Below are 16,678 nucleotides of genomic sequence, written 5' to 3'. Positions count from 1 at the left end.
ATCAAAAATTTATTCAAGCTCCAACTAATGGGGTTAATAGAATTAATGGAGTTATCCCAATATTTTTGTCCCGAAACATCAACGGTTGCTTTCTTCTTTCAGGTGCTGCTCAACCTATCACATTGCCCCAGCAGATATTTTGTTGCTCCAATAAACTGCGTGGAAATAATATTTTACCGTTTCATAATGTTCTGAAGTTGCATTGCAATTAATCCCTTGAACATCTGCAGAAGCCGATAACATGCAAAATATTACAGTCTGGCGAATGGAAAAAATTAGCTGGAAGTTATATGTTGAGATTTCATCAAGGCACATTGTTAGAACAGAGAACAGGAAGGGTTTTTTTTCTCCATTTGTGTTGAATGCGAACAGTAGGAAGCTAAAGAATTGTTCCATTATCAGCAATAGTGCTTTTTAAACATTTGTTATGAACGCAAAGAAAAAATTGCCCCTCACAAGAAAGAATGATAACATTTAGCTAAACTGCAGATTACAGTGTTTCATAATCTTCAACTGTGATTAAATAGTAACTATATTTGTCCATCATTTTTATTGATATTATTGAGTTTCCTTGTTTATATGTCAGGGAATGAAAAATGCCCTCACTGTCTATGTTTGCCTATCCTACAAATATTCCAGACAACACTGAACAAAACAAAGCCAGGAATCAGGGAAGACAATTTCATAATCTTAAATTTTGACTCAAATACTTATTGCCTTGGGACTAAAGCTGCACACATCTTCTCTAGCCTTCACCACATCCAAAATAATGTTCACTGCATGAACATCTTAATTCAGATTAAAGTATATTCTATAGGTCATGCTTCACTGCCAAGTGGAAAAGAATAAAATACATTTTTACCTCTACTTACAGAGTAACTAGAAAGTCTATCTTGTACAAACAGCCTAGAATCAAATACATTGCTCTGTTGTCAATACTCACTTTTTACTGTCAGTTATCAAAGAATCATGTCTACAGTCTGAGTCATGACCGTATCAGGGTTTAGAATTATTTGGAATGTGAACAATAGTTTTGAAAGATGGTTTAAAGGTAAGGGGAAAAAAAATCACAAACCATGCATCCCACTCTGAATAATCATCTTAAGACCATAAGATACAGGAGCAGAAGTAGGCCATTCAGCCCATCGAGTCTGCTCCATCATTCAAATCATGGGGTGATGCATTTCATCCAGTCATCCCCACTCCCCTGCTTTCATCCTTTGATGCCCTGGCTAACCAAGAACCTATCTATCCCTGCCTTAAGTACACCCAATGACTTGGCTCCACAGCTGCTCGTGGCAACAAATTCCACAGACTTACCACCCTCTGACTAAAGTAATTTCTCCGCATCTCAGTTCTAAAAGGACGTCCTTTAATCCTGAAAGTCGTGCCCTCTTGAATCCCATGATAGAATCCCCTATCATGGGAAATAACTTTGCCATGTCTAATCTCTTCAGGCCTTTTAACACTTGGAATGTTTGTATGAGATTTCCCCTTCACTCTCCTGAACTTCAGGAAATACAGCCCAAAAGCTTCTAGATGTTCCTCATACGGTAACCATCTCACTCCTGGAATCATTCTTGTGAATCTTCTTCGAATCCTTTCCAATGTCAATATATCCTTTCTAAAGTAAGGAGCCCAAAGCTGCACACAAAACTCCAAGTGAGGTTTCACGAGTGCCTTATAGAGCCTCAACATCACATCCCAGCTCTTATATTCTATACCTATAGAAATAAATGCCAACAATGCATTCACCTTCTTCTTCAGGTTAACCTTTAGGGTATCTTGCAGAAGGACTCTCAAATCCCTTTGCATCTCTGGATTTTGAATTCTCTCCCCATCTAAATAGTCTGCCCGTTTATTTCTCCCACTAAAGTGCATACACCTTCCAATTTTGTACTTCATTTGCCAATTCTTTGCCCATTTCCTTAAACAATGTAAGTTTCTCTGCAGGCTCTCTGTTTCCTCAACACTACCCGCTCGTCCACCTATCTTTGTATCATCGGCAAATTTAGCCACAAATCCATTAATACTGTAGTCCAAATCATTGACATATATCGTAAAACGTAACAATCCCAACACCAACCCCTGTGGAACTCCACTGGTAACTGGCAGCCAGCCAGAATAGGATCCCTTTATTCCCACTCTTTGTTTTCTGCCGACTAGCCAATGCTCCACCCACACTAGTAATTTCCCTGTAATTCCATGGGTTCAAATCTTGCGAAGCAGCTTCACGTGTGGCACCTTGTCAAAGGCCTTCTGAAAATCCAAGTACACCACGTCTAATGCATCTCCTTTGTCTACTCTGCTTGTAATTTCCTTAAAGAATTGCAGTAGGTTTGTCAGGCAGGATCTTCCTTTCAGATTAGGCTTTGGCCTATCTTGTCATGTGCCTCCAGGTATGCCGTAATCTCATCACTAACAATCGATTCCAACAACTTCCCAACTACTGATGTCTGGCTAACAGGTCTATAGTTTCCTTTCTGCTGCCTCCCATCCTTCTTAAATACCAGAGTAACATTTGCAATTTTCCAGTCATCGAATACAATGACAATCTATCGATTCTTGAAAAATCATTGTTAATGCCTCTGCAATCTCTTCAGCTACTTCCTTCAGAACCCAAAGGTGCATTCCATCAGGTCCAGGAGATTTATTCACCTGCAGAGCTTTAAGCTCCCTGAGCACCTTCTGCATAAACCTCAATTCCCTGACACTCCTGAATTTCCGGTATACTGCAGATGTCTTCCACTGTGAAGACTGATGCAAAATGCGCATTCAGTTCCTCTGCCATCTCTGTGTCTCTCATTACAATATCTCCAGTGTCATTTTGTAATGGTCCTATATGTACTCTTGACTCTCTTTTACCCTTTATATACTTAAAAAAGCTTTTAGTATCTTCTTTGATATTAGTCACCAGCTTCTTCTCATAATTCATCTTTTCCTTCTGAATGATCTTCTTAGTTTCCTTCTACAAGTTTTTAAAAGCTCCCCAATCCTCTGGCTTCCTTGTATGCCCTCTCTTTAGCTTTTATTTCGGCTCTGACTTCACTTGTCAGCCATGGCAGTGTCCTTCCCTTTGAAAATTTCTTCTTATTTGGAATTTAAGAGGATAAGAAGTGAAAGAATAGCACCTATCAAATGTGACAGTGGGAAAGTGTGTATGGAACCGGTGGAAATAGCAGAGGTACTTAATGAATACTTTACTTCAGTATTCAGTAAAGGATCTTAGTGTTTGTCGTGATGACTTGCAGCAAACTGAAAAGCTTGAGCATGATGCATATTCATATTATATGTTATACGTTCCTTTCAACATTAGTGTTTTATACGGCTTACAAACTATTCTCTACTTCTCTGGCAATTTTAGTGTTGTCATATTTCTTGTATCATTCTACAAGTATGTGAAGAGCAAGAGGATAAGACATGAGAGAATAGGGCCAATCAAGTGTGACAGTCAAAAAGTATGTATGGAACTGTAGGAGACAGCAGAGGTACTTAATGAATACTTCGCTTCAGTATTCACTAAGGAAGAGGACCTTGGTCATTGTAGGGATGACTTACAACAGACTGAAAACCTTGAGCATATAGACACTAAGAAAGAGGATGTGCTGGAGCTTTTGGAAAGCATCACGTTGGATAAGTCGCTGGGACCAGACGGAATGTACCCCAGGCTACAGTGGGAGGGGAGGGAGCAGACTGCTGAGCCTCTGGCGATGATCTTTGCATCATCCATGGGGACGGGAGAGGTTCTGGAGGATTGAAGGGTTGCGGATGTTGTTCCTGTGGTAAACTAAGTATACCTGTCTGGACACGCCCCTCTGATGACTGCTCCTGTGGCTCCTCCCACAGACCCCTGGATAAAGGCGATTGGGGCACTGCTGCTCCCTCAGTCTCCGAGATGTCGTGCTCCCTTTTTGCTGCTAACAAAAGCCTGTCGTTCACTGCCAGTCTCCGAGAGTTATTGATGGTGCATCAGTTCCTTTATTCAAAAAAGGGAGTAGAGATAGCCCAGGAAATTATAGACCAGTGAGTCTTACCTCATTGGTTGGTAAGTTAATGGAGAAGATCCTGAGAGGCAGGATTTATGAACATTTGTAGAGGTATAATATGATTAGGAGTAATCAGCATGGCTTTGTAAAGGGCAGGTCGTGCTTTACGAGCCTGATTGAATTTTTTGAGTATGTGACTAAACACACTGATGAAGGAAGAGTAGTAGATGTAGTGTATATGGATTTCAGCACAGCATTTAATAAGCTACCCCATGTAAGGCTTATTGAGTAAGTAAGGAGGCATGGGATCCAAAGGGACATTGCTTTGTGGATCCAGAACTGGCTTGCCCACAGAAGGCAAAGAGTGGTTGTAGACGGAGCATATTCTGTATGGAGGTTGGTCACCAGTGGAGTGCCTCAGGGATCTGTTCTGGAACCCATACCCTTTGTGATTTTTATAAATGATCTGGATGAGGAAGTGGAGGGATGGGTTAGTAAGTTTGCTGTTGACACAAAGGTTGGAGGTGTTGTGGATAGTGTGGAGGACTGTCAGAGGTTACAGTGGGTCATTGATAGGATGCAAAACTGGACAGGGAGTTCAACACAGTTCAGTGTGAAGTGGTTCATTTTGGTAGGTTAAATATGATGGCAGAATATATTATTAATGGTAAGACTCTTGGCAGTGTGGAGGATCAGAGGTTGACTCTGTGGTTAAGAAGGCATATGATGTATTGGCCTTCATCAATCGTGGAATTGAATTTAGGAGCCGAGAGGTAATGCTATAGTACTTGGACTTGGACTTGGAGTACTGTGCTCAGTTCTGGTCGCCTCACTACAGGAAGGATGTGGAAGCCATAGAAAGGGTGCAGAGGAGATTTACAAGGATGTTGCCTGGATTGGGGAGCATATCTTATGAGAATAGGTTGAGAGAACTTGGTCTTTTCTCCTTGGAGCGAAGGAAGTTGAGAGGTGACCTGATAAAGGTGTACAAGATGATGAGAGGCATTGATCGTGTAGATAGTCAGAGGCTTTTTCCCAGGGCTGAAATGGTTGCCACAATAGGACACAGGTTTAAGGTGCTGGGGAGTAAGTACAGAGAAGATGTCAGGGGTAAGCTTTTTACTCAGAGTGGTGAGTGCGTGGAATGGGCTGCTGGCAATGGTGGCGGAGGCGAATACGATAGGGTCTTTTAAGAGGCTGTTAAGATAGGTACATGGAGCTTAGTAAAATAGAGGGCTATAGGTAAGCCTAGTAATTTAAGGTAGTCTAAGGTAGGGACGTGTTCAGCACAACTTTCTGGGCTGAAGGGCCTGTATTGTGCTGTAGATTTTCTATGTTTCTAATATGTCTGCCTTGCACTTCCCTCATTTTTCGCAGAAACTCCAGCCATTGCTGTTCTGCTGTCCTTCCAGCAAATGTCCTTTCCAGTCAACTTCTGCCAGTTCACCTCTCATGCCATTGTAATTTCCTTAATTCCGCTGAAATACCGACACATTAGATTTTATTTTTTTCTTCAACTCAATCATATTGTGATCACTGTTCCCTAAGGGTTCCTTAACCTTAAGTTCTCTTATCACCTCCAGATCATTGCACAACACCCAATCCAGCACAGCTGATCCCCTAGTGGGCTCAGCAACAAGCTGCTCTGAAAAGCCATCCCTTAGACATACAACAAATTCTCTCTCTTTGACCATCTTCTTTGTCCATCAGAAAATTTCAATATGTAGGGAATACTGACATTGAAAAAAATTAGGGAATGGAGAACACGTAAAACTTCAGCAACAATTGTTCACGTTAAGGTGATGGTGGACCATTTTTCTTCATTAAACATTGCAGTGTTTCTGCTGGAGGACCTCCTATTCTGCTAATGGGCAAAGGTTGCAAGATTTTAACTCAATGAACAGGAAGAAATGGACATATATTTTCAAGTCAGAATGGTGTGGACTTTGGAGGGGAAGCTGCAGATACCATTGTTTTCATGTCCCCCACTACTCTATTTGTGTAGTCAAACTTGGAGGTGTTAGGTTTGTTCTGAATCTAATCCCTTTAAAACATTGGTAGACATGATGGAGTGTGCCGTCAGACTTTGTCTCGAGAAGGATTGTGAGATGATCACATATTCCAAATACAGTCCTAAATAGATTACAGGTGGATTTGGAACAGTGGAACATTTGGGTTGTTCCTTTTCAATATCTGCTGTAAGCCCAGCCATGGCGTTCTGGACTTCATCAGGAGCAATGGTACTTATGGTACTGAGCAACAAATATCTGAAATCCTCCACACAGCATACACTCTATGACTGCAATTCTTCAGTGATTTTTCAAAGCTGTTTTTCACATGGAGTTTGACTCTTCAACAAAATGAGAGTAATAATGCTAAGACTTCTTGTCTCGCTTGCAGTCTTAAGCAAATTACCATGACATGCCACAGGAGCAGAGAGTCAAAATTTTTGTGCTTCATAAATTTTGTAAGTCAGTTTTGGTGCAAATTACTATGTAATGATGCCGTGCATGCTTATAAATTGTAAGCCTCAAAGAAAGGGTAACAGAGTAGATTAGAACCAACAATTTAAAAAGGATTGTTGTGAATTTTCATTGATTTTCATTGTTATGAATTTAAAGAATTAAGGTCAGATTTTGTTCTTGTTGAATAATCCATAGGAGTTTATCAAAAACTCTTTGAATCATTCATAGACTCCTCAAGCAATGTTTTTATAGAAAGATCCTGCAATGAATTCCTTTTCTAAGATGTTTGGCTCTATTTCAAATTTGAAAAGCTAGTTTCTTGTATTTCAATAAAGATTAATAATGAAAACATCTTATCTTACTCTCTGTTTACTTTGATAAAAATACTGTTAAATCCTTTCCTTCATTGAAAGAAACAGATCAAATCACTGGGATAATTGTAGCTGCGATCCATTGTGGATTTCAAAATGAAAAATTATGATTAAAGGTGAAAATAACCATGTAAGTATGAACCCAATAATGTACTACACATTTTGTTACACATTCTTGGACTTTGTCATTCTTGATCACACACCCAAACATTCTACTTGCATTAATCATCATTGTGTATTAAAGCTTTTCTTGGAAAATTGGACTGCAGCCACTCTTAAATCTTTTTGATTTCCCCTTCCAACCACACTGTTTAATTTATCTTGTGTAGAGAGTATATTACCATGAATATATTTGCATTTACAAAGCTACATCTCCAGTGACGTCAGAACCAAAGTAAAATCAAAAGAGAGGGCATACAAGGAAGCCAGAGGATTGGGGAGCTTTTAAAAACTTGCAGAAGGAAACTAAGAAGGTCATTTGGAAGGAAAAGATGAATTATGAGAAGAAGCTGGTGACCAATATCAAAGAAGATACTAAAAACTTTTTTTAAGTATATAAAGAGTAAAAGAGAGTCAAGGGTATATTAATATATAGGGCCATTACAAAATGACACTGGAGATATTGTAATGAGAGAAACAAAGGAACTGAATGTGTACTTTGCATCAGTCTTCACAGTGAAAGACGTCTGCAGTGTACTGGACATTCAAGAGTGTCAGGGAAGTGAAGTACGTGCAGTGAAAATTAATCTGAGAAGGTGCTCAGGAAGCTTAATGGTCTGAGGGCGGATAAATCTCCCGGATCTGATGGAATGCACCCTTGGGTTCTGAAGGAAGTATCTGGAAAGATTGTGGAGGCACTAATGATGGACGATCTTTCAAGAATCGATAGATTCTGGTATTGTACCGAATGACTGGAAAATTGCAAATGTTACTCTGCTATTTAAGAAGGGTGGGAAGCAGCAGAAAGGAAACTATAGACCTGTTAGCCTGACATCAATGGTTGGGAAACTGTTGGAATCAAATATTAGGGATGAGAAAACGGAATACCTGGAGGCACATGACAAGATAGGCCAAAGCCAGCATGGTTTCCTGAAAGGAAAACCCTGCCTGACAAACCTACTGCAATTCTTTGAGGAAGTTACAAGCAGGATAGATAAACGAGATACAGTAGACGTGGTTTACTTGGATTACAAGAAGGCCTTTGACATGGTGCCACACATGAGGCTGCTTAGCAAGATTAAGAGCCCATGGAATTACAGGGAAGTTACTAGCGTGGGTGGAGCATTGGCTGGTTGGCAGAAAACAGAGAGTGGGAATAAAGAGACCTTATTCTGGCTGGCTGCCAGTTTTAAGTGGAGTTCCACAGGGACTGGTGTTGGGATTGCTGCTTTTTACGATGCATGTCAATGATTTGGACTACAGTATTAATGGTCTTATGGTTAAATTTGCCAATGATACAAAGATAGGTGGAGGAGCAAGTAGTGTTAAGGAAACAGAGAGCCTGCAGAGAGACTTAGATAGTTTAGGGGAATGGGCAAAGAAGTGGCAAATGAAATATTATGTTGGAAAGTGTATGGTCATGCAATTCAGTGGAAGAAATAAACAGGCAGACTATTATTTAGATGGGGAGAGAATTCAAAATGCAGAGATGCAAAGGGACTTGGGAATCCTTGTGTAAGATACCCTAAAGGTTAACTTCCAGGATGAATTGGTTGTGAAGAAGGCAAATGCAATGTTGGCATTCATTTCTAGAGGTATAGAATATAAGAGCAGGGATGTGATGTTGAGGCTCTATAAGGCACTCGTGAGACCACACTTGGAATTTTATGTGCAGTTTTGGGCTCCTTATTTTAGAAAGGATTTAATGACATTGGAGAGTGTTCAGAGAAGATTCAAGAGAATGATTCCAGGAATGAAAGGGTTACCGTAGGAGAAACGTCTGGCAACTCTTGGACTGTATTTCCTGGAGTTCAGGAGAATAAGGGCGGGGGGGGGGGGTCTCATAGAAACATTCTGAATGTTAAAAGGCCTGAACAGATTATATATGGCAAAGTTATTTCCCATGGTAGGGGATTCTAGAACATGAGGGCATGACTTCAGCATTGAAGGAAGTCCTTTTAAAACGGAGATGCAGAGAAATTAGTTTAGTCAGATGGTGGTAAATCTGTGGAATTCGTTACCACAAGCGGCGGTGAGGGCCAAGTCATTGGGTGTATTTAAGGCAGAGATAGATTGGTTCTTGATTAGCCAGGGCATCAAAGGGTATGGCGTGAAGATAGGGGAGTGTGGATGACTGTAAAAATTGGATCAGCCCATGATTGAATGGCAGAGCAGACGCAATGGGCCAAATGGCCTATTTCTTCTCCTATATCTTATGGTCTTATTACAGATATGAAAGTTCTGCTTTTTGTTGAAAACAAACATCTGAAAATGATAGATGTCAGCACTTTACAGCCATTAATGGCACATGAACTGGCATCTTTGAATTAATTAAAACATTCAGTCATTAATTCAGTTTCATATGAAATAAATTTAATTTATTTTAACTATTTTTTATTCATAAACCACTGGAGGTTTATGAATGCAGGATATCCATTCCAAACAGATTTAGATACAGTGTTAGATTATCTAATTTAAATATTTAAGAGCATGATAAAGTTTCCAGACATTGTATTTCCATTGCTACTTCTTAATCAGAAAACCATAGTTTAGTGGTTGAGTTATGGGTACCTGACTAAAGGATCCAAAGACATGAGTCAGAACCCCACTGGTATGTGCTCTGAAGATAAGTTTTCTAAAACTTAATTTGAAATGAAAAATATTAATTCAGTGTAAGCAAGTGTTGTGTAAGTATAGATATGGTTCACTAATATCTTTTTGAGAAACAAATCACCTGTGGTGCCCAATCAAACCACATCAACTCCAATTTCAGGCAAAATATTAATAACCTGGATATGAATATCAGCAATTTGATGTGTAGGTGTGCAGATGGTATGATGATTTTGTGTTGTTGACAATAGTGAATTAGGTAAACTACAGCTACAGAAAGATAACGGTCAGTTTTTTAAAATGTAAATTAAGTACTTACTTGAGATGGAAACTGTGTTTGTTGTAGATAAACATGAGCTGACCAGAATGATTGAAGGGCCTGTTTCTCAGGTGAGTCAAGATCTGAATGATGATCGAGAAGCAGAAGTTCCATGAACATCCTCTTCTTTGTGACTAATGACAAAGAGAAGCACAAAGCATTTGCAACCATCTTCAAGCAAAAGTGAATAATCCACTTATTTCCATAAGACCATAAAATATAAGAGCAGAAGTAGGCCATTCGGCCCATCACGTCCACTCCGCCATTCAATCGTGGGCTGATCCAATTCTTCCAGTCATCCCCACTCTTTGCCTTCACCTCATACCCTTTGATGCCCTGGCTAATCAAGAACTTATCTATCTCTGCCGCTCGCAGCAACAAATTCCACAGATTTACCACCCTCTGACTAAAGTAATTTCTCCGCAACGCAGTTTTAAAAGGACATCCTTCAAATCCTTAAGTCGTGCCCTCTTGTCCTAGAATATCCTACTATCTGTGGTACCCATCATCATACAAGCTATGATACCAGAAATGCAGAGAGATCTAAATTAAGCAAAGGCTCAGAGACCCAACAAAATCCCAGATACATATGATGCCAAAGATATGCTCCAGAACTATGGTATCAATAGTTGTAGAGTGACGTACATTACAGACCTGATCTGGAGATGCAAATTGAATTGAATTGACTTTATTTTTTTACACCTTTCACGTACACAAGGAGTAAAACATCTTTACATTATGTCTTTGTCTAAATGTGCAATCATAGTAATTTATAATAAATAGAACAGTCAATGTAACACAGAAATACACTCAAATCAGCATGAGTTAATTAGTCTGATGGCCTGGTGGAAGAAGATGTCCTGGAGCTTTTTGGTCCCGGCTTTTATGCTGCAGTACCATTTCCCAGAATGTAGCAGCTGGAATAGATTGTGATTGGGGTGACTCAGGTCCCCAGTGATCCTTCAGGACCTTTTTTAACTCCTGTCTTTGTTAATGTCCTGAATCATGGGAAGTTCACAACTACAGATGCACTGGGCTGTCCACACCACTCTCTGCAGAATCCTGTGATTAAGGGAGGTACAGTTCCCATACCAGGCAGTGATGTAGCTAGTCAGGATGCTCTCAATTGTGCCCCTGTAGAAAGTCCTTAGGATTTGGGGCACTATACCAAACTTCAACCGTCTGAGGTGAAAGAGGTGCTGTTGTGCCTTTTTCGCCACCCAGCTGGTGTGTACAGATCATGTGATGCCCTCAGTGATGTGGATACCAAGGAACTTAAAGCTGTTTACCCTCTCAAACTCAGATCCACTGATGTCAATAGGTCACCTCCATTGCTCTTATAATTCACAACCAGCTCCTTTGTTTTTGCGACATTGCAGGAGAGATTGTTTTCTTGATACCACTGTGTTGGAGAGATGACTTCCTCTCTGTCAGCTGCCTCATTATTGTTTGTGATTAGGCCAATCAATGTAGTGTCGTCAGCAAATTCAATTAGCAGATTAGAACTGTGGGTGACGACACAGTCATGGGTATGCAGGGAGTAAAGGAGAGGACAGTTCACAGCCCCGAGGGGCTCCTGTGTTGAGAGTCAGAGGGGTGGAGGAGAGGGAGCCCAATCTTAACACCTGCCAGCAATCTAACAGGAAGTCCAGGATCTAACTGCATAAGGCAGGGTCAAGACCAAGGTCTCGGAGTTCCCTGTTGAGCCTGGATGGAATTATGATATTGAATGCTGAACTGTAGTCCAAAAACAGTATTCTCGCATAAGCATCCTTCTTTTCCAGAAGTGTAAGGACAGTATGTAGAGCAGAGGCTATTGTGTCCCCTACTATAGAATTGTGGAACTTAAATTTGAGTAATTAACAATAACTGGAGTAAAATCTTATGTAAATAATGACTACCATGAACCCAGCAGATTGTTGTAAATAACCAAACTATGGGCTTGGGCTGCATGTGTTTCCAAAACCATCAATATATTTGATTCTGGATTGGTCTATGAAATGCCCAAATAATCTGCTAATGTTCACTTGACACTTATGAAAAGACAAAAAATGCTATCATGCCCCTATCAACAAATATAAAAATGATTAGTTATGCCTCTAGCCAAACTGTTCCACTCCATCATTGACATTTATCCAATTGTGTGTATAAGGTATGCCATCTCCATGAAAAAATAGGACTAATCCAAATTCCAACTGCCTCATCAATCTTCTCTCAATCATCAATAAAATGGAATCATTAACAATGTAAGGAACAACCATTTAAGCTCAGTTTATTTTTATTGGCTAGCCAACTCCATAGTTGCCATGTACTAATGCTGAAAACCTCAGATGCTCCATGAGAGTGGCATTGAATCAAGACAACTTTTGAAAAAATGTTGACAAAAGCCTCAGCCAAAATGGACAATGGGAATAAGTGCTTACTCAAGTCATACCTAATACCATAGACATAGGAGCAGAATTAGGCCATCCTGCCCACCGAGTCTGCTCCGCCATTCAATCATGGCCAATCCTTTTTTTCTCTCCTCCTCAACCCCAGTTCCCGGCCTTCTCCCCATAACCTTCGATGCCATGTCCAATCAAGAACCTATCAATCTCTGCTTTAAATGCACCCAATGACCTGGTCTCCACAGCTGCCTATGGCAACAGATTCCACAAATTCACAATCCTTTGGTTAAAGGCATAATTATTGGAAGTCAATAACTTTGGCACCAGATCATTGCTGCCGATGCAGGTGTTGCTACTCTTGGTTCTAGATTCAACCTCCTTCAGTTGTTCAATCAGTGAGCTGGATAATATTTAGGTCCTCTGCATCAAGTATCCCTGAATTGCTGGTGCACTCGTGTTTCATAGCATACCATTTGCAAAACAAACTATATTTGCTCATCAAGGCTCTTTAGGTACCTGTGAGCTCTACCACTTAGAGGTTCAAGGGCAGTATCTGAAAATGAACTACAGTATATTTTCCTCCAAGTCACATTTCAAATTGACTTAGAAACACATCACTAATCAATTCATTGTTCCTGTGTTAATGACATCACCAATCTTCTGCTCTCAAATATAAGCAAGATAATGGAAGGTGCTGTTAATAATGATGAAAAACCAACCTAACAACCCTGTGGAAGTACCTTAACTCCAAGGACACTAGCAGTTCAAGAAGACAACTCCCTGTCACCTTCTAATGAACAATTAGAAGTGAGGAATAAGTGCTGAACTTATCAGTAACACTCAGATCCTTAAAATCCTTAGTCTGCAGTGTTTTGCAGGCTTCCAGTTGCTACCACTGCTACTTCTTCCCCTTTTTATGAAGCTTCTCCTTTAATGTTCTGGCCACAATAGTCAGTCTCAGGATCTATTTCCTTTAAAGAAGACAAGATTTATTTATGTCTGTTTTCCAAAATGGCTACGATCCGGATATCAAGCATAAATGATGCAATTATTAGCTTTGAAAAATCGGGAGACCATTCCTATCTCTCTGTAAAGAAGTGTTATATAGCATATTTCATGGAGGAAGAATGAAAAGCATTGCAATTACTGAGCCAGCACTGCAACCCACATTTTGAAAATTGGGTCCTGATTTAATGCTGTACTTTTAAATTTCATGCAGTAAAAATCGAAGTTAGTCTAAATGTAGTTTGTTTCTGTGCTCCAGTACCATCTTGAATGTCAGCTTACATATTCTATTTTGCTGAATAATTACCTTTCCATTTTATAAAGTTTTCCATTATGTCACCAGAGTTTATTATGTATCTTGTAACTTTAGAGCATTGCTGACTCCATTTGTTTGACAAAAGTGTGAAAAAAAATTCAAGCATTGTAGATCAGAGAAAAACAGAGCAAATGAGGCATTAATTACAAGTTGCTCTTGGAAAACACAGCGATACTAATTTCAGACTGCTAAGAGCTCAATTGCCAAACAGTGAAGTGCAAGTGAGAAAGTGTAAAATAAGTGCAGAATCAGGGATAAACAATAAATAAGCAAGTAGTCAAAAAAATAAATATCAAGAACATCAGATATTAAGTTCTTGAAAGTAAGTTCTTAGGTTGTGGGAACATTTCAGCAATAGGGCAAGTGAAGCTGAGTGAAGTTATTTGGTTCATGAGCCTGATGATTAACTGTTCCTGCACCTGGCAGTGTTAGTCCAGGGGCTCTTCTTCCTGATGGCAGCAAGAGGAGAGACCATGTCCTGGGTGGTTGGGTGTCCTGATGATGGCTGCTGCTTTCCCGCGACAATACTCCGTGTAGATATGCTCAATGGTGGGGATGGCTTTATTCATGATGGACTGGGCTGTATCCACTACTTTTTGTAGGATTTTCTGTCCAAGCACATTAGTATTTCCATACTAAGCTGGGATGTAGCTACTTAATATATTCTCCACCACACATCTCTAGAAGTTTGTCAAAGTTTTAGATGTTATGTTTAATCTTCAGGAACTCCTCAGAAGTAGAGGTGCTGCCATTCTTTCTTCATAATGGCACTTTACATGCTTGGTCCAGGACAAGTCCTCTGAAATTATAACCCAAAGGAATTTAAAATTGCTGATCCTCTCCACCTCTGATCCTCCAGTGAGGACTGGCTCATGGACCTTTGGCATTAATCCTGAAGTCATTAATCAGTTCCTTGGTCTTGCTGACATTGAGTAAGAGGTTGTTGTTGTGGCACCACTCAGCCAGGTTTTCAATCTCCCTCCTATATGCTAATTTGTCAGCACCTTTGACTCAGCCTACGTCAGTGGTGTCGAAAGGAAACTTCGATGTGTGGTGGAGAGTATACTGACTAGTTGCATCATGGCCTGGTATGGAAATATCAATGCCTCTGAAAGGAAAATCTTTAAAAAAGTAGTGGATACAGCCAAGTCCATCGTAGGTAATGCCCTCCCCACCTTTGAGCACATCTACAGAAAAAGCAATTGCAGGGAAGCAGTATCCATCATCAGGGACCCCCACAACCCAGGGCATGTTCTCTTCTCACTGCTGCTATCAGCAAGAAGGTACAGGGGCCTCAGGACTCATATCACCAGGTTCAGGAATAGTTAATACCCATCAACCATCAGGGTCTTTAACCAAAAGGGGTGACTTCACTCAACTTCACAGATACCACAACTTATGAACTCACTTTCAAAGATTCTTCAGTTCATGTTCTCAATATTTATTGCTTATTTATTATTACTGTATTTTTGTATTTACAGTTTGATGTCTTTTGCACTTAGTTGTTTTATCCATTTTTGTTGTACGTAGTTTTTCATTAACTCTATTGTGTATCTTTGTACTTACTGTGAATACCCACAAGAAAATCAATCTCAGGGTAGTAGATAGTGACGTATATGTACTTTGACAATAGATTTACTTTGAACATGACATGACTTCATGATCCAACTGGTCCTTCACGCCACACACTATCTTCGTTTTGTTGTTTGTTCCCTTATATTATTATGCCTCCCCAAATGTATTATTCCACACATTTTTGGATTAAATTCCAGTTTCTAATTTTTTGGCCAATTGACCAAATTATCTATAACTACCAACAGTCTAAAGCTTTCTTTCTTGTTTTCAAATACACAGCTATGTTTGGACTCCCTAAAGTGACTGGGAAGACCTGAGGTGAGACATTCTTGCTTTTTAAAAATAGTTCTCTTTTTAGTGAAGTGAAATCTTTTGAGAAAATTTATGCCTGAATTTCACACATTTTTGATTTACCATTCTCACTGATTGGCCTCATGACTAGATTTCCCTCATCTTCATTAATCATTTACAATGCAGGAGAAAGTGTTGGTAGTGGTCCCCTGCATTGAGGTGACCACAGATAGACCACCTGGGGAGTGGTAAAGGAGATCGTGGCAGAGTTGAGAACTGAGATGTCCCGGTTGTTATCAGCGGGTGTGGTCCCACTGCTGTATGATGGAGCTGACAGGGAGGCGGACCCTCTAAAGGGACGCACTATGCAGAGGGCTGCTAGCAGCTAGGGTCCCGTGAGAAGGGGAGCAGCTAGTATTGCCTATTATTATTGTGGTGAAGAGGGGCACTTCAGGAGGGAGTACAAATGATGGGAAACCCCTTGGAGGGTGAGCCTCTGGGTACCTAAGCAGAGAGAGACGTTGAGAAAACTTAAAAGAGACCCAGTGAGAGAAAGTAATGAGAGTGATGGGAAACCCCAAATTTCCCAGAATGCCTGAGGCCGAGGCCCTCATGGTGGATGCTCCGGAAAACCATGAAGAGCAGTCAGGTGTGCCTCCTGGGGTACTAGTGAGGCCTGAACTGCAGAACCCCTCAGTTGTACAGATGAAGAGGATAGCAATGATTGTCAGGAACACTACAAAGAGGAAGGTCACCTTCAAGCAGGGGATGCCCTGGAGTATCTCTTCCCAGTGATGGTAATGTCTAGTACCCCCGTGAGACAAGCTGGGGAGAAACAATCTGCGAAAGGGGGAAAGTTGACTGCTGAATCATTCAACTTTGTGGACTGCCCAGTACCTGCAGGTTGGAAGAAGAGATTGATAGAGAAGGTGTTGAAAGTAAGTGACTTTTCTACTGACGAGTTTGATGTGGATTGTTCCAAGAGCACTCACCACACTATTCCCGTGACTGAGGACACCCTGCTTAGAGAAAGGTCGCTGTGACTGGCCCCTGCAGAGGTGGAAGACATTCAGCAGCATCTGTGTAAGTTAATGAAAGCTGGGATCATCACTGAGTCCAAAGTCCCTATGCTTCCCCAATAGCAGTTGCCAGGAAGAAGAATGGGAAGCTACGGATTTGTGTGGACTATAGGAC

At 40.5% G+C, this 16,678-nt stretch overlaps 1 protein-coding gene across 9 annotated transcripts in view; it reads right to left on the bottom strand.

Annotated features, from left to right (window-relative positions):
* LOC132400599 (kinesin-like protein KIF3C) overlaps positions 1–16,678 on the bottom strand; it is a 304,930-nt gene that overhangs the window by 279,498 nt on the left and 8,754 nt on the right. For 8 of the 9 annotated variants that reach the window (XM_059981708.1, XM_059981701.1, XM_059981704.1 and 5 more), the window contains exon 2: positions 9,911–10,044. In XM_059981708.1, the coding sequence (XP_059837691.1) occupies positions 9,911–9,945 (35 nt within the window). In that variant the 5' untranslated portion in view covers positions 9,946–10,044. Of the gene's footprint in view, positions 1–9,552; positions 9,623–9,910; positions 10,045–16,678 lie in introns of all 9 variants that reach the window. The other variant, XM_059981710.1, reaches the window with a different exon arrangement.

The sequence above is a fragment of the Hypanus sabinus genome, chromosome 10 (assembly GCF_030144855.1).
Source record: "Hypanus sabinus isolate sHypSab1 chromosome 10, sHypSab1.hap1, whole genome shotgun sequence".
Classification (NCBI taxonomy): domain Eukaryota; kingdom Metazoa; phylum Chordata; class Chondrichthyes; order Myliobatiformes; family Dasyatidae; genus Hypanus; species Hypanus sabinus.
Note: the sequence above shows the minus strand (reverse complement) of the source record. Positions and strands in the feature narration are given on the sequence as shown.